We start from the raw sequence: 19,560 nt of genomic DNA, 5'->3' as shown, positions 1-19,560 counted from the left end.
CTCCCTAGATTTATTATTTGGATTCAAAGAGCGGACCTTTCTGGTGTAGGTGTTGGAATTTGAAATATGATATACAATCTGAAATACTATTTCTCAAAAGTTGTAGATATTATATAATATTTATATACTTTGGTAAATTACTGTAGGTTCCATAGAAATTTTGCTATAAGTAGCAGCGGTTCTTACATCACCTTGTCCAAAACAACAGTTATTTTCATAGCTATAGCTTCTTTAATAAAGCTTCAGTAGAAGCCGAATAAACGAAAAAACTCCCTATAGCCACACTACCCCCTAATATATGTATGCTTTAAACAAAAAAAACAACAACAAATTTGTTATCTGTTTGTAAACATGGAACTTCAACTGGATACAAATAATACTCATACTGCTGTGTGTTGTTACTTCCGGTGAAATGCGAAGAGCTTGCCACCACCAAGTTGGGCGCTCAGCTTTCACATTTTCTGCCTCTCAGTTCTGTGCGCTCACAAATCTTTGCAATATTTTTAAGGGTGCTAGTTTTGTTGATATTTTCGAAAACATAAACCCACACGCTTTGGAAAATTGTAATATGTTTGTATATACACATATAGAAAGAAAGAGAGAGCGAAAGTGGTGAGAAGAAGCACAAAATACCACTCACAAAATGAGTGTTTCAGCAATTCCTGACATTCCTTTGATTGTGCCATCTTGGCGTTTGGCGCTTGTGGTGCACAAATCTCAGGTGCAGACTTAGTTGATTTTCTGTTTTGGCGTGGTGCAAGTGTCAAGTTCCAAAAAATAAATAATAAATAAATTTGCTAATAAGTGTTGTTAAGATTTTCAAATGTCTAAACTTGTATTAATTTTTATTTTTTGCCTTTAATTTATTTTGTATTTTCGACGCCAACACACACGGTTGCATTTTAAAAATGTTGTTACGCGAAGTTGATATCAAGGAGTCAATATAATCGATGGTAAATTGTGACAACTTTTCAGTAGAAAAGCTATTTTTTTTTAATTCAAGATAACAAATAGAGACAATAGAATATGTTAGTTGTGTTTTTGTTTACCGAAAAATATAAACTAATAGCAGAAAATAGCACATATACATACAGAGCCAATAGTTAGAAGTCGTTGGTTTGGCAAGTGTCCTTACCATACAAAGTATGTATGTATATTCTCACACAAACACCTTTCAATCAATCTCTTCCTTCCGTTTTCGCTGCTGAGTATCCTGCATATCGATTTACTTATTTCATACAAAAATACCGTTATACGTACATGTTTGTATTTCTCATTAAAATACGAAATCACAACATTGCCCATAAATGATAAAAATGTAAACGCTCATTCATTAAATATTATCAAGTGATTCCTGTCATTCAGCGCCCCGAACTAATTTGTAACGGAATTTATAGTTTCGTTCCCTTAATAGACTTTTATTGAAATGCTGGCAGCACGCCAAATCACAAAAACCTTGCAGGATAATAACGAGAGTCCACACGACAAATTGGCTGGCAAGTTTTAGCGCACCACTACATACATACACACATACACACATACACAGTTGTGTGCATTCATTTAAATCATTGCAATCAATGGTTCTCATTTCCACCGCTTTCCATTTCATAAAAGTAAGATATGTTCGTGTTAATTGAAAATATTTTCCTTAGTTACTTTCTTTTTCATATTTTTTCTATATTTATTTGCATGTGTACTGTGTATGGGTGTGTGTAGGCGCACGCTATAAAGTTGTCATTAGTTTTTATATCGATTTTCTGTGCTGTGAGCATTCAATTATTTGCCCACACACGTGTACAAGTGTTTTATGTGCGCACAAGCACACTTGATGCTCCTCCATACCTTTCCGGCCGTTAGCGCAACTATTCAGGCTACCTTCTAATAAAGACTTGTTCCGCGCTGTCAAGTGTTGTAGTAATTGCATAATTTAATATCTGCACTCAAAAGACTAGGCAGCATTGCTAGCCGCTTGGTTGGGCTTGCTCTATGGATGAAAAAGGAATTGACATATCCACTATACACACATACATACATACACGGATATGAACCTCCGAATTGAGCCCGTAGGAAATTTGTAACCTAATAACATTTAACTAACTAAAAATCATTTGAAAAGCACAGATATTGATTATTTATACCTTCAACAGGGTATATTAAGTTTCAGAAGGAAACGTCGGATGAGTGACGATCTGAGTCGACTTAGATACGTCCGTCTGCTTGTATATACATATGTATGTACATGCCCGAATTAGTGACTCACTTTTTGAGATGTCCATCTGAAAATTTGTACACGTTCTTTTCTCTCCAAGAAGCTGCTCATTTGTCGGTACCGTCGATATAGGACCACTAGAGCATATTCTTCTTCTTAATTTGCGTAGATACCGCTTCCTTTTCGCTGTTTGGCGCCTATTGGAGATTCCAGTATAGCCAGGTCCTTCTCCACGTGGTCTTTCCAATAGAGTGGAGGTCTTGCTTTTCCTCTGCTTCCTTATCTCAGAGATGGAGTGTTTTCGTTCATTCGGTTGACATGGCCTAGCAAGCGTAGCCGCTGTCTTTTAATTCGCTGAACTATGTCAACGTCGTCGTATATCTCGTACAGCTCATCGTTCCATCGACTGCGGTATTCGCCGTTGCCAATGCGCAAATGACCATAAACCTTCCGCAGAACCTTTCTCTCGAAAACTTGTAATGTATATTTGGGTAGTATTGACCGAATATCTCTATTTTTACCAGTACCACATACTATTTACATGCCACATACTAAAAAAATGTTCCCTGGGTTTTATAAAGGGACCCCACATACAATTACAAATCATATGGAGCAAACTCAGCCGGATATTCGAAAATCCTGATGTTACTTTTGTGGGGGCTGGGCCAAGTTTTCGCCCAATTTTATCCATTTTAGGCACAAAGATACACTACTATGAGTAAAACACCCTCGGTAATTGTCATAAGTCAGATAAATCAGATATTGGCGGACATATGCGGTTTAAAGTCACCCGGAAGTTCGAAAAGCTTTTATTAGATATATGGGTGTTCAGGGAAGTATTGATCCGATTCAACCCATTTTTGATACACAGATAATAATATTGTCGGGAAAGGATTATCTCTGAATTTCAATTGTATATCCCATAAATTTACCAATAATTTCGGTTAAAAGTCAACTATAGATACTGGGGTCACGTTATATTAATTTCTTCTTGATTTTTCAATTTAAAATTTTGCTATATGAGAAGTAGGTGTGGTTGTTAGTCCGATTTCGCCCATTTTTGCACTGAGACATAGCAATGTGAGAAGAACGTCACGCACCAATATTAGACGAAATACGGTCGGTCGAGACCCGAGATATCCCTAGAGATCGTACAACTTTTACACCGGCTCCCATAAGTCCTTCTCATGACATCTCTAGTGTAAAATTTTATGTCTCTGATATATTTATTTTTTGATTTATCGCACTTTTAGTAGAACCCATATCCAACGTGATTTATAACCTCCTCCAAATGAACCTGTGCATATAGTAACTGACTATTTCCTACAGGGCAGTTACAAATAAACCAAGCACACTTATACATACATACATACATACGTACATATGTATTGTATGTGCTTACATTTGTGCAAAGAAAAGCCTATTTTTATGGCAGGTAAAGTGTCACTCATTCAGGTTTTTTGACACGACCACATTTTCTAAGGTTCTTTTTTCTTTCGCTTTCATATTTTATTTTGCAACACAATTCGCATGAAATGTTTGCAAGCACATACAGACATATATATACATAGAACTAATGACTTTACATACAAGAAGCTGGTAGTACTTACATTCATATGTATTTGCCTATTCATAGTTTAGTAATTTATATAGTATTTTCTCGTCGCTTAGTTGCATAGGTTCTCACGTCTTTTTTCGCTTTTCTATATCTACAGTTATATCTACACTCGTAAGTGTGCCAATATGGTTGAAAAAGTTCTGCACTAAAACATATTAACCTACTTTTTATTTAAAACTAAATACCAACATAAAAATTGTTCATATGTACATATGTATAGTATGTCCGGTATTCATCTGGTATGGGCAACTTTAATTCTGGTCGTTAATATTTGTGGCAATTTAATATTCATGTATATGTGTAATATATACATCTATAAATACATATAGTATATATATGTATGTATATATGTATATGTATGCTACTTATAGGTATGTATATTCACGTAAACATAGCCTAAAAACTGTGGTTTTAAGCCAAATCAGCTCCATTTTCATTTCTTGATTTCTGACCATAAAAATGCAGTGACAACAGGTCAAGCCAAAGCATATACATACATACATAATATAGAATATGTGTGTATATCACTCTTAAGAAAGAAAATCAAATTTCCGCGAATCGTTCCCATGCTGCATTAACATAGGCCTACGGTTAAAAGTATTATGAAGTTCATCAATGAAATTATAATCCCATCAATAAGAATTTTATCGGTCAAGCTTAAATTCAAGTAAATAATAATAAATGTACAAAGATATCCTCTGATACTGTTGAAAAATTCATCTGCTTCTCAATTGGCCGGGTCACAATAGTCTAAATAACCCTTTTCCTTCTAGTTGTTCAAGTCTTCTCTGTTGATGTATTCTGCTCGTCATAATGATTCTAGACCGAATTTGTCATCTGAATAATGACAGCTATATCTCTGATCAACTAAAAAAACTTTCGCCTTCAAATTGGCGACCTTCCTAAGCCAAAGTAGTCCTTCTATGCCTTCAGCGACTTTTGGTTTATTCAGCTTCGTCTAATTTTTGGAGCAACTTTTCTAGATTGTATGTATGACACTTTCGGCGCCATACTCATAAACCGGCGTCTCGTCACAGGTAATATTGCGTTTGATGAATTTAGGGTTCTATGCTGCATTGTTAGGTATCTCTTTTGCGACCTTTATCCGCTCTTGTTTTGGCAAAGATTCAGGTATATTGGTTCCAGTGTAGCATTGACGCGTTTCATACCCAAAACATTAACCAAAATGAGTTGAAAAGTTTCTACAAGAGATGTTGAGATGCTTTGCTATATCTCTGAAGCCAACACCATGATTTTCAAGCACTTTTTCTTTAACTTTTTCGATGTTATCATCATTAATGTATTCATGACCTTCTTTGAATGCTTTGTGTCACTCAAAATGTTTGGTCAAAATGAGATAAATCGATGTTTTGGAGATGTTCAATTCCATTTCCATGAATTTCAATGATGATTTCGGCTGATTTTTGATGAATTCACGCACAATTTCGATGGAATTTCCGGTGATCACGGGTTTTGATTGGCCTACATTTTGATCGTCATTTATGTCCTCACGAACACTTTGAAAACGTTGAAACCACTCGTGCACTCTGCTTCGGGATAGGCAATCATCGTCATAAACTTGTTTCATCAATTGAAACGTTTCGGTAAAAGTTTTACCAATTTTAAAACAAAATTTAATGTAGACTCTTTGTTCGAAGCTCATTTTTGCACCGATAACACAAACATACTGACACTTAAATCGCAATAACTTCACTTTCAATCAATGAAATGTCATGTAATTCTACTGGACAACCGATTAAGATAACAGATTCTAATGCATCAGTCGGCATATAGATGGCGCCACCAGGGGCGATAGATTCAAAAAGTCTTGTTTACTATGGAAACGCCTTGTATGGAGATCAAACTCCGCACAAACATAAAAATGTTGAATTGGGTCAGTCCGAGCCAAATTTAATCAAATAGTTTAAAATGGTTTATCCTGAAGTTACGCTTGTTTAGACGTTAATCTTATTTTTCTGTCTTAAAAATGTTTAAATGCGGCAGTCCGAGTCAATTTTGATCAGATGGTATAATAAAGTTTATATCGAAATTACACTTGTTTAGACGTTAATCTTATATTTCCGTCTTCTTAAAAATGTTTAAATGGGCCAGTCTGGGTCAAATTTGATCACATGGCATAATATGGTTTAACCTGAAATTACACTTGTTTAGACGTTAAACATGTTTTTCCTTCTTCTTAATAGTAATAGTCCGACAGATGATGAAAGGAATTGTCAAAATAAATCTAGTAGAAGTAAACCCTTCCACATTGGCATGATTAAGACTTCCCATGTAACTGGAGCACATAAATAAATATGCAAAATTGGCTAAATGTCGCGGTGTCTAAATAGCAAACGGTAAAAGGCATACGAGCTTTGTTGGAAGACGTAAAGTTTGGATAGAGTTTGAGATAAGTCCACTAATGGCCACGAAAGAGCGTTAGCGTTAGAAGACACCACAAGAAAGGCGTTGATAAAAATTAAATAATTATAGAGGAAATTACAGGTTTATGCGGTTGAAAGGTGTTGTGGTTAAACGGTGATGGACTACAAGTAAGCGCAGACCGTCGAGCCAATCAAGTGCACAAGAGCAGTGGTTGTTGTTGTTTGCCTTTCGGTCACACGCTGCAAAACGGGAACACTAATTTGCTAATCCAAAGTTTTACAATTTCGCTTGTGCATTCATTCATCAGTTTAGCTTTTCTTTAACTGCCATCCGTCCGTTCGCCCGGCGATGGCATGGTCCAGCTTATCGGCACATCCATCACTCGAGCAGAAAATTGACCACAACTATTTATGTTACAGCTATTAAAATGAGCTCGCCGCCATTATTTTGTAGCACTTGATTTTCTTTTATTTCTAATTACATACATACGTATTTACGAACTTTTTTTTTGTTTTTTCGGTACGATAATCACTTAATAGTGCACAGGTTTGAGCTTCGGTAGCAGACGTAATTTTACGACTTCAGTGCGCTGCGAATGATGCGATTCATGTGGCTATTTCTCAATTTACAGTTTGCCGCAGCATCGGCAAAACCAAAAAAAAAAAGATATTAAATTAAAAAACAAAAAAAAACGAACTTCGCTCGAGTGGTTTGCGCGGTTCGCGGTGGCTGCGGCACGCAAACATTGAATACCTAATTTCGCTGTCTGTTTTGCTTTACGATTACCATTTTAAGCAACATTAAGCATTGCAAGCATTCTGCGCAGCTTGCAGCAGTAATTCATCAGCGGCGAGTAACTAAATAGTTCGTCATAAACATTGTGTGTAGAGCGCGGCTGTAGTGGTCGCTGCCACTTATACCCAATACGCGCCGGTTACCTTCACATTTCGTAAAAACAAAAAACAAAAAATTATGAAAAAAGAATAACAACAAAATTGCAAGCCAATCGACCGCTTAGTAGTAATTAACCACAAAAATAGCAACAACAGCAAGCACACACTATCAAAATCAACACAATTTAGCTGGTAATACATGAATAGAAAGTATTGAAAACATTAATTTGTTAGTACACATCTACGTACATACGTACAAATCATAAAAGAAAAATTAAAAATATTGTAGCTTTGCGCACGTTTGTTTGTGTTTTTGCGCGCTGCCCATTGTCCGCTGGGCGTCGAATGCGCTCACTGCCCGAAAACTAATTTTTCACTTTAATAACATTTCAACCTTTCTCCACGCCGCACACACAGTCTTTGAATCTGAACGGTAGTGGCGGCGAACGTTCGACAACAACGACAACGAAATCTACAGTAGGGGCAGCAGCAGCAGCAGCAGGTACACCAGCTGGAAGCGGAAGCGTCGGCAATAGGATAACGGCAAACACCGCATCCACACCGAAAACGCCAAATAACGTTAGAGTCGGTACGCGTTACGTTAAATCTTCACCAACTGCTGCACAGGAGACGAAATTAACGCCGAAGACACCGCCCGTCACACCGGATTCGCCGTGCACGTACCTGGACGATGATTTAGATTCGATGTATTCGTTTGCGACCACAACTTCCGGCCGTTCGACCATGTCCTGTGAGCATCCCTATGTGGCACGGTAAGTCTAACCAACTTTAGTATATTTAAGTAATGTACCTAACGTCTCTCTTACCGTCCACAGTAATGGCACTACGTTTAGCGGCCGCAAGATGAAATACGTTGTTCACTGCTCCAACTATGCAGGTCAGGTGGGACCCGATTATTTAACGCCCACACAACGTGCTTCACGCCAGATACGCCGCCTCAAGGAGTTACTTTGTATGGCGCGGCAAGATCTTGAGCAGAAAGATTCGGAGATATTGCGCCTCACACGTGAAGTTGTCGAGTTGCGTTTGTTCAAAGCCTCGCTGAGCTCACCTGAAGAGCGTTCTGCCTCTAGCGATGCCGTTACCGTACGCGAAGCTGAACTAAAGACGTCGCAGGATGTTTCACCGATTGTTGATATGGTCGATGATGCGACCAAATCAAGTCCACGTCATATACCCAATCAACATCTGCATCATCATCATGCACATAGCCAGCATTTGCATCACACTCAACCGCTGACGTCGGAAATGCAAAGTTCCTTTGCCGATTCGGGTCATTTCGAAGATTTGTCGGTACATTCGAAGGATTCTTATGTTGCCCATACACAGGATATTGCGTGTGGTAGTGATGAGGCAATTGTCGCCGCCGACAGTAAATGTCACGATGAGACCTGCGCTGCTGCTGGTGCTGACACCGAAGAAGACTACACAGAAACCATCAAAAACTACGAGTTGCAACGTCAGGAGCTTATACGCATGTATGAACAGAAAATCGAAGAGTTGATTCGCACACAAGATGGTGCCAGCAGCGAGATGAAACGTTCCCATAATGACAAAGTGGAGGCATTATTGCAAAAATTGGCGGAGTGTAATACACGTTATGCCGACATTGTGCCCGACTATGAGCACGCCAAAGAACGTATTCGTGAGTTGGAGAAACAGTTGGAGGATTTGCAACGTAAATTGGCCGAACATGAGGATAAGCAGAACAAAATGTATTTGCATATGTACCAGAAGGGACAGGAAGCAGAGCGTATTTCTCGCGCTGATCAGGTGAGCTGTTGAAGGATATGGGGTTGGATATTTTGGAAAGCCAGAATAAATGTGGAAATTCATGAATGTTTAACGTACTTATATACTAGAAAGAGGACTTTGTTCTGAGCTAGATTTTGATGCAGGATCTAATAGCAGATACCTTGAGCATCGGTTTAGAAGATTTAAGCTCTTTTCATAAAAAATTATTTTGAGATTTATAAAGATTTCAACGCGATATGGATTTTAGTCTTACGAAACGGTTTTTTTCCAAAGTTTGAACGCTTTTTTCAGAAAAACGTGTAAAATAGTATAATTAAAAATATTACCCATCTGAAGTCATAACATTTTCTAATCTTTCTGGCAATTTATTGATTATATCCAAATAGCACTATGTCGGCCAAGAATGAATTGAGCCAATTTTTGATACCCTGTTCTGCTGTGAACCGTGTTGTAGTGACGGTACTCTGCATTGCTTGAAAAAAATGGTCGACAGAAGAGGCAAGGTTTTGGCTATAGGTCGGGTGAGAAAAATCTTCCAAGCTGCTATTTTCCAAGTAGTTTTTAACCGGTCTTGTAACGTGAAGCGGAGCTTTGACTATAGAAAATTATTGCCTCGTGTCTAGTCGTCATCTCTGAGTATCTTACGGCAAACGCTTGCTTTAATTTGACTAGAGAACAATACCTTGTCGTCATGAGTATTTGGCCGTTCCGTTGATTTGACTGGTTGGCTAGGTTTCTAAAATAATTTTTGTCTCCAGTCGCAACCCGATGCAAAACGACTTCTTTTTTTAGCGTTCAAGCAGCATTTGTGACAAACCATATCGTCTTTCTACGTCTCTTGAACTTTTTTGGACGCCAAGGTTCTTCGTCTCCTAAGCCAAACATTTTAAATCGTGTTAACCATTTTTGATACTCAAGCTCGGAAAGATAAACCTCCATCAAAATACGATGACTTTCGGCTATGTGTTTCTTCATGTTAAAGTAACTCCTCGAATTGTCGAACATATTTAAGTGAAAAAATTACGCTTCTAAAGAATGAAATATATGGAGAAATTTTCACAAAGACAGTAGCTTTCTAACACTTGGAACTTCTAGGATCGAATGACTAAATACTTACATACTTATATTAAATATGTGTGGATACTAACGCTAAATTTTTCCTTACTTCTTCTTCGTCTATTGGCAGGCTCTCGAATTAGCTTATCGAGCACCGGATAACAAGGTCTCCATAAATGAATTGTTGCATCAGTTGCAGAGTACACAAGATGAATTGGAAAATATACGCGTAAGATTTTTCAAAATATTCTTCATACTATTTTCAATATTATTTTGCATACTACATTTTATTGCATTGTGATTCTTAAGTGTTTTTCGTGTGTTGCATATACATATTTATATCATTATATGCATTACAATTGTACTTATATACATACATATGTAACGATATACATGTATGTATCACGAGTTGCTTTCGACACTTTGCATTGCATTCGTAGGAGCATAATTCGTTGGCTTTTATGTTAATTTGTTAATGTGAGTGATGTTAGCTTAGCAAAGCAACTGTTGCATGGTGGCAATTTAGCAGCAACATAAAATTCGTACTTCATAAAAAAATCATAAATAACATTTTCATAAGCATATAGCATAACAGAAAATTTAATTTATTTTTTTTATGATTGTTGAGTGTTTTGCCTTATTTATTAACATTTTATTTTGATTTGCGTGAACCACCAGCATAAATAACATCATTTCATTTGAGTTAACATAAACATTTGTTTGAGTTAATTTGTTTGCAAGCAAATTTTATTATTCAATCGAATGCAGAACGAAGCGAATGCGAAAATTATTATTAGTTGTTAGTTTTAAAATTTTTTATATGGCTTGTAGTTTAGAAAAAACAAAAATAATAATTGAAAACAAAAATAAAAAAAATTAAAAGCAGTTTATGGCAACAAGTATCAGTTTAATTTTATATATACATAAATGTATTTAGTCGCGTTTTAGTAAATAATATTTACTAAGTATAATATTATTGTATTAATTAATCTCTAACAGTGCAATTTTTCTTGCAATTATTTATTTTTATTGTTTTAAAAGTATGCATATTTCATTATTTATTCATGTTTAAATGTTTGTGCTTTTAATTTTTACTATATTTGCACAATAATTTTCTGATTTCAATTAAAATTTTGACAGTTTGCCGCAAAGCATTGTATAAAAAAAATTGTTTCATTTAATTAGATAGAAAAATGTTTAATTCGAGGTTTTCTTAATAAAGTGTTATTAGTATATATAGCGATAAAAAAGCTGATAAAATGTTTTTGTGTAAAATTATATAAATTAAAATTTATAAATTCATTAGCTACAATTTTTTATTTTTATTTGAGGTTAGACAATTTTAAAACAATACTTTAGGCATGTTTTTTATATAATAAATTTTATTATAACGCAGTTGGCATAGTTAAAGCAAAATAGTAAATAGACATCTTTGAAATATTTTTAGAATTTTTTTATAATTGAGGTTAGGAATTTTTCAACAAATGTTTGCTGCAAATTTATTGTTAAATAATAATATTTTATTATTACGCGGTTCTCAGTTCTAAATTAAAATAAAAAACTTAAATATTTTTTAGATATTTTTTATATTTGAGGTTAGGAATTTTTAAAATTATTTTTATTTGAGGCATGTTTCTTATAAAATAAATTTTATTATTACTCAGTTGGGTTAGGTAAAGCAAAAGAATTAAAAATATATGTAAGTAGGTATTTTTGTTATACTTTTTAGATATTTTTTATATTTGAGTTTAGGAATTTTTCAGAAAATGTTTGCTGCAAATTTACTGTTAAATAATAATATTTTTTATTACGCAGTTCTCAGTTCTAAATAGATATTTTTGAAATATATTTTTCAGATAGTTTTTATATTTGAGGTTAGGAATTTTTAATACAAGATTTGCCGCGTATTTCTTAAAAAAAATAAATAAATTAGAAATAGATGCCTTTGAAATATTTTTTTTTGATATTTTTTATATTTGAGGTTAAGAATTTTTCAAAAAAATTTTGCTGCATATTTCTGGCATAATATTATAATACTTGTATTATCTTATTCCGCAGTTCACATATATTTAAAGCAAAAATTAGACTCTCTCTTTCTAAACGATATAACTTTTCTAAAAGTTTCTCTAGAAATTCATTAAAGATTATTTATTAACCTTTTTTCAAGTTAGGGATTTTTAATACCAAACACTTGATAAAAAAAATGTTATTATATTTTATTCATAAAATAAAAAAAAAAAAAAAAAAAAATGAATTTTAACAGAATACAGAACAAAAATAATAATAAAAAAATATATATATTTTCTAATATTTTTAAAAACTTTTAAAAATTAAAAACTATTAAGAAAGAACAAAAAAATAATAAAAATGAAAAAAGATAATCAAATCAAATATAGAAAAATTATTTTTTTTTAAATACACTTAAAAAATTTCGTAATTGTTTTTTAATATAATAATAATAAAAATGACGAAAAATTTCCCATTCCAAACAATTAACAATTCCTTATAAAATTTGTAATAAAGTTAATAAATATGCTTATTACTAATTAAGCGCAAGTCATAAATCGAGCAAGCTTAACTATTAGATTAATATGGGTTCAAAATATTACTTTTCATTTTTACTTCAACATATTTTGCTTTGTAATGCAGCGTGACATTGAAACAAATTTTAATTAAATTTTAAAAGTTTACTATACTAAACTTTTGAACTTTTCATTTGCCACATTTTATCAGCTTTAAATAACCAAGTTAGTTTGACCAGCTTCGAAAGTAGCTGGGGTTCCCCGCTGTGTGCGAACATTATGAAAATTGTGCCAGATTATTGAGTATGGCAATGCAAGGAGGGCATGGTTAAAACAAAAAAAAACAACTATTACTATTATTATTTAATAAAAAGCAGTACACTATAAATAAAACTGTTAAAAGCAACATAAACACACACACATACAATGGTAGCTATAGCTGCGCAAAAAGTGCAAAATAAATATTCGTTTTTTTTTTAATATTTGCTTAATAATAGAAAATGCATGTTTACAGTTGAAAAAAGAATTAATTATCTTACTAATATGTGCAAAGTACGTTTGTTAATAAAATTATACATTTAATGAAAAGTAACTGTAAAAATACACTATGTATATTTTAGGCGTATACCCTTGATTTGCTTCATAAGCGTATATTAACAATTTTCAATTGATTTTTTTTATTTAGAATTTTGCGTATTTACCTATTGTTAATTATTCTTAATTAGTCCAACTAATTTCGTTGTGAAACTCTGTAACTATCCACTATATTCACTTCTAAACTATTTCCTTTGAGACTCAACTTCTTTGAAAACTTACTACAATCAGACATACTATGTTTTTGTATCTTTAAAAAAAAATATCTACCATATATATACTACATATATTTTATAGGCAGCTGGGTGTAGAAAAGAAAGCGGCAGTAATCATGCTCTCCTTACTGCAAAAGAAGCAATTTCGTTATGGGTTCTTGGCGCCCGGAAGGTTTGTAAATTTCTCGTAGTTTAGTATACCGATTCCTCAATATTCCTTTAAATTGTTTTTCTCTTCATTTTTTATATGTTCTTTATTTTATTATTCTTTTATAGTTATTTTAATCTACTAAAATATGTGCATTTCATGCGTTTAATTTATGTACTTTTCGGCATTTATTTGGGTTATTTCTATTTTTCGTGTGCTTATTTGTACTTGTATTGGTATTGTATTGGTTGGTATTGGTGTTCATCTTGATTTTTTTTCGAACCACATTTTTGCTTTTTTTGTATTCTGTCATTTGGTTTCTTCGGTGTTTTGGTTGAATTCTCATATTTCACGGCGGTATTGTTGTTTTTGTACATTGCATACATTCGTACCATCTCTGGGAAGTGGCGTCAATTCAATTCAAGAAGGTGTGGATTATTAAAGAGCATAAGAGCATGCATAAATTAATATTTGAATAGAATATTGTCGTTTGATAGGGTCTATAGAATTTAGAGCACGCTTCTGAAAGACCACTTAGGTATATTAAAAGATTTTTTTTTTCAAATTAAAATGTACTCATAAAAAATTAAGCATTATTTTTTCGTGTCTTAGCAAATGTGAGATTTATAATCCGGCAGTAAATTCAATAAAATATTTTTTTCTCTTGGCTAAAAAAAATTACAAAAATTTTTTAGCCAAAATTTATTCTTATTAAAAACTTTTGAATAAAAAAATTTGCCCAAACTTTTTTTTATAAAAAAGTTCTTTCTTAGCTAAAATAACGCAAGTGAGCTCAAAATATAGACAGTGATCGATCTTTTGTCATACAATTGACAGGCTGCTGTATTTTAAAGATAAGCGAGTTACTATTAGGTAGTGTTGACACAATGGTTCAATGAGTTAGAATATGTTGGGAAATTAATTATTATATTGTACATACTATACATACTTATATACGGATGTATTAACGTATTAAGGGGTTATAACCATTTGTAAGACAGAAAAAATGTCTTTTTTATTGAAAAAAATAAACTCAAAAACGAAAAAAAATACATAAATACAATGTATAGGGTAGTCGAAAAAGTCTTTTCGTATTTCTAATCAAACTTCAACTTATTTTTTTTTATAATTATAATGAGCTTTAATCAACCAAATATGTATCATTTTGGTCGACCAGTTTTTGCCATTTCAGTGTAAAACTTTTCTGGTTCCTCGACAAAAATTGCGACAAGTAATTTTTATAAGCTTCTCTTGAAGCCAACTTTACTCCATTAAGGGAGTTCTGCATTGACTGATATAAGTAGTGGTCCGATGGTGCAAGGTCAGAATTTTCAGCCAAGCTCTCCCAGTTTTTGCCGAGTCATCAAAGATGTGTGTGGTCTAGCGTTGTCCTGATGGAAGACGAAGCCCTTTCTGTTGATCAGTTCTGGCCATTTTTTTCGATTGCTTGCTTCAATCTCATCAGTTGTTGACAGTAAAATGTAGAATCAATCGTTCGACCAGGCTGGAGCAGCTCATAGTGGATGATTCCTTTCCATTCCCACCGAATACTCAGCATAATCTTTCGAGGCGTCAATCCTGACCTTATGATCATTTGTTGAGCTTCACCACGCTTGGACCATGATCTTTTTCACACATTATTGTCGTATTACCCATGATCTTTTTCACACATTATTGTCGTATTACCCAATATTATTACTATAAAGACCAGTAACTATCAAAAGGCTCGTCAAAATTTCGATCTGGCGGTTTAAAAAAAAAACCAAACTTTTTGTTTTTGTGTGAAAAAATCACTCAGAGTGGTTTTAAAATATGAAATTAGTATCAAAATTATAGTCTTATATCCTTGGACATTGCCTAACAGAGACACCTACGAAGATCGTGTGTTAAATTCAAGCCAATTTGTCCAGCCGTTTTGGAGAAATGTTTTTCAATCTGATAAAAGTGTTTCAAGCAAAAAACACTTCAAGTTTTAGGAGCCGTTTATACTAAGTAAAAAAATTCTTACAAATATGTCTATATCTCCGAAACGATTTACCGGATCGACCTTAACTTTTCAGTTAATATTCTCAAATATATGTACAAAGTATATATATTTGAAAGACACCTTTTTATCCAATTCCCAAGTGGTTATAACCCCCTAAACCTTCCTTAACAAATCCTAACTTACTTAATTGAGACTCAATTTAAGTTAAATTTAAATACTATATAATTTCAAAAGTAATTATTTGCATTTATTTCGTAAAATTCATAATTTCTGAGAGAAAAATATGGATCAAGGTATGTAGTGCCCTGTTAACTTTCACTTGTAATCATAGATTATTAAACTTTATCATTTTTTGAATGACTTAGGCGTTTAATAGTCGCAAGTGACATAAATATAACAACATTTAGTGTACATTAAAGGTATTGCCAGTTTCTAATTATATTAAAAAAAACGCAACGAAACCAAAAAAATATACATACATACATATATAGCATGTCATATTAAAAAATAGAAGGTTTCAAATCACATCACCCATTAATAACTATTTACTATTCATGTCTGGTAATATTCATAATAATCGCAGCTGTCTACAATCTAAATGTCTCATTGTAATAATGCTCATAAAACATCAAATCTACATAAATATAAATATGTTTTTTATAAATTCATGCATTTTTTTACAAATTCTCGCATATAATATTTATTTTGTAGGTAAATGGTTTGAAATTTGAAATTTGGTTTGAATTTTTTCATGATTACCAAATTCGCAGTCAATTAGCACAAATCGTTTTTGTTCATTTATTGTAAATACTTTTTTACACGCAAAAATTTCAACATATTTTTTATTGAAATTTAATTAATTTAATTTTCAAAATCAACGAAAAAATGAAAATTTTATTTTTTTTAAGAAAAAAATATGTACATATGTCAATAAACAAAAATTTGGCGTCAAGCAAAACGCGCTCACTTTATACTGTTATTTCCCTTCCTTCCCGCACGTGCAGACAATTTACCGTCGCCTGCTGGAGGCGCAAAAGAACCGCACCCATGTCGACCCGGAGGTGACGCTGCAGTTCCTCAAGAGCGCCATTTACTACTTCTTAACCGACAAGGAGAACTCGCAGGGCCACTTGCAGGCCATCGAGAGCATATTGGAGTTCACCGAGGCGGAGAAGACCAACATCAATAAGGCGCGCACGGCCAAGTAGAAAGCGTGACCAAAGTAGCGGTACACACATATTAAATACGTAACATACACACACATATATATAAATACATACATAGAAGCTGCAAGTAGTTGGCCGAAGCGGAGCTGCTTAAAAGACGGAGCTAAATTCGAAAATTCGAAAACTAAATTCAGCTTTGACCGCTTGGTTGAGACAAGTTTTTAATTAGAAATGCGATATATATATTTTAAAATGCAAATATTTCTAGGACAAATAAATTAATTAAAATTATAAAAATATATATACTACTAATATGCAAGTATAGTAGGCGGCTATGTAGCGATACGTACAGTGGGCGGTAAAGAGAAAATAAGACAACAAAAAAATATATATATATTTCGAAATGCGAACGTTTAACTTTCATTTTATTTTAATGTTTTAAAATAAATTTTGTAAAGTTTTTTAGTTACACATGTTTATTTATTATAAAATACATATTTTATGGGGTTGATATTAGCACGTTATGTACAATGTATGTAAATGATAATTTTAATTGAAATAAAATCGCAAATCTCAGTTTCATTTATTTTATGTTAAATGAAAATATTGAAATGATATTGACGTCCTGTTGAAAATAAGAAAAAAATAAATTTTTTTAATTGTAAAAAAAAAAAAAAATGAATTGAAATTGGCAATAGTAACAGTAACTATGTAACTGATATTATTTTATATGTTTCGTTATTAGGGGCCCAATTTTGAAAAAAATAATTTTCGTTAGTTTGTACCCTTAAGGGGCTATAGTGTAACCCATGAAAAATTAGACGATTTTCGTGAATTTTTTTATAAGAAAGTATGCGATCAAATGTTTCGAAGTGTTTTGGACATAATAAGCCATATTTTAAGATTTTTTTTACAAAAATATTGAAAATAGCGGAATTATGTGCTGTCTTCGAAAGTAACAAAAAAAGCTCGCCAACTGCTGACATGATTCCGGCTGAATGTGTAGCTGAAACAAAAAAAATTCTAAATTTTATTAAACTTAAAGATATTTCCTACACAATCACCTACGAGCTTTGAAAAATATCAGAAATTAACAAAATTGTGTAATTTTGAAAAAAAAAATAGTTTTTTAGGTAAAAAATTGTCGTTTTTTTAATGCCAAATTGACAATTTTCAACCACAAATTTCAAATTTCATTTATCTTAAGTCATTGTATAGTAAATGTATCCAAGAATATCAGCATATTAGTTTCAATTTGAGGTCGATCGGTCAATTTCTCGTTGAGTTGTGATGTCAAGAATTTTGAAAAATGTCGTTTCGAAAAAAACTCGTTTAAAGTTTCAATTGTCCAATTTATACCTGTGAGTGTTCGCTCTTTAGAGCGCTGCCATTCAAAAACTTTTCAAGATACTACGAAGCTTACCGATTTTACAGGATATTTTTAAATTTTTGAAAATATAAACTAACGAAAAAGCAAAAAAAAAAAATCGATTTTTTGAAAGTGTCACTCTGGTATATCAAATGGTTATTGAGTTACAGCCATTTAGAGGGTAGCCGCTCGGGTCCACCAGTTTATTTTTAAATATTTTTGCTCCAAACATATTTTTTTGCTGCAGTAATAACTCGAAGATAAATGATGCGACCTTCATATGATTTATCCTGTATATAACTCTACATACAACAATTGATCTGATCAAAAATAGAATATGACAGACCAAAGAGACCAAATTTCGGGTGAGATTAAACTTTTTTTAACACGTCGCCATTTTAATTTTTTTTTTTAATTTTTAAAATAAGGTACAGTGTTTTTTTTTCAATTCTAAAAATCGACATATTTTTGGCTGTACTTCTTACTTTTATCACTTTATTCTCTAAAAAATTGTAGACACTTAGTCACCCGGAAGAAAGTTTTTGTATTCGGTATATGGATGCTCAGGGAATTATTGACATGATCCAACCCATTTTGGATACGCAGAGGAGGAAATGATTTTCTATGAATTTCAATTGTATATCCCAAACACTGACCGATATTTTCGGTTAAAAGTCAACTATAGATACTGTGGTCCACGTATTCAGTACCTAGGGATTAAACAATTTTGGTTGGACTTTGAATTTTTGAACAGGGTATATTAAGTTTTCTGCCATTTGTGACACCCAGAAGGAAATATCAGAAACCCTATAAATATACATTTAAATGAAATTATTATAGCTTCGTTATAACCAAAGTCAACATTTTTTCTTGTTTTTTGCTGTAATTGTTGATTATTGAATTTGTCGTTATCGAATATGATATCAAAGTTATGCAATTCGAAGTCGTTAGATAATTATAGCAATTAGATAAGACAGAGGCTTGTAGCGTTGAGTGGAAACTTGCACCTTTGAACTTTTTTCTCAAAGCCGTTTATAGCACACTTTTCTCGAATTGATTTTTTTCTATTTTTAGTACAAGTTATGTTATCGTTCCACAATATATGCTTGAGTAAGCCAAACGGGTCGCACATTTCTATTTTACTTCTCTCGAGTTTTGAAAATATTAACTATGATTATTTTGTCATGGAAGTACTGAGCGTCCCTTTTTTAACCTCAAATTTTATTTCTTCGAGCCGGAAATAATTTATTCTTATATTCGTTCATTTCAATTCAGTCATTATTTATTTTTTAATTGTAAATATTTACCCACTTTGAAGAGCCAGGTCTGTAGTGAAGTTATTTTTTAGAAATGATCTTCTTCTTTATTGGCGTCGCCTTGTCTAAAACCGCTCGGAGAGATCCTTCCTGATCCTAATGGAGCTTTTGGTAAATGCTCAACGTCAGTTTACACAGCCGTATTCGTTTTGCAGAGATCGATCTTCGAACTTCTCCTTACCTGTTTTGGACGAAAAAGTCCAATCATGTGGACTCTCGAATCACTTGATCGTGAACCATAGTTTAAAAGACAGTATGGTCGTTTCATAAGGAATTCGGCATTAGCTGTATATTTATAGCGACTTT

The 19,560-nt window shown here is 33.0% G+C and overlaps 1 protein-coding gene across 3 annotated transcripts in view; it reads left to right on the top strand.

Annotated features, from left to right (window-relative positions):
- The window catches only part of LOC126753829 (protein quick-to-court), a 32,260-nt gene extending 15,115 nt beyond the window's left edge, over positions 1-17,145 (top strand). For 2 of the 3 annotated variants that reach the window (XM_050465541.1, XM_050465539.1), the window contains 5 exons: positions 7,523-7,878; positions 7,942-8,899; positions 10,068-10,166; positions 13,351-13,440; positions 16,408-17,145. In XM_050465541.1, coding sequence (XP_050321498.1) covers positions 7,523-7,878; positions 7,942-8,899; positions 10,068-10,166; positions 13,351-13,440; positions 16,408-16,611 — 1,707 coding nt within the window. In that variant the 3' untranslated portion in view covers positions 16,612-17,145. The remainder of the gene's footprint in view (positions 1-7,522; positions 7,879-7,941; positions 8,900-10,067; positions 10,167-13,350; positions 13,441-16,407) is intronic. The other variant, XM_050465542.1, reaches the window with a different exon arrangement.
- Positions 17,146-19,560: the final 2,415 nt, after the last annotated feature.

This window comes from Bactrocera neohumeralis, chromosome 3, assembly GCF_024586455.1.
Source record: "Bactrocera neohumeralis isolate Rockhampton chromosome 3, APGP_CSIRO_Bneo_wtdbg2-racon-allhic-juicebox.fasta_v2, whole genome shotgun sequence".
NCBI classification, from domain to species: domain Eukaryota; kingdom Metazoa; phylum Arthropoda; class Insecta; order Diptera; family Tephritidae; genus Bactrocera; species Bactrocera neohumeralis.
Note: the sequence above shows the minus strand (reverse complement) of the source record. Positions and strands in the feature narration are given on the sequence as shown.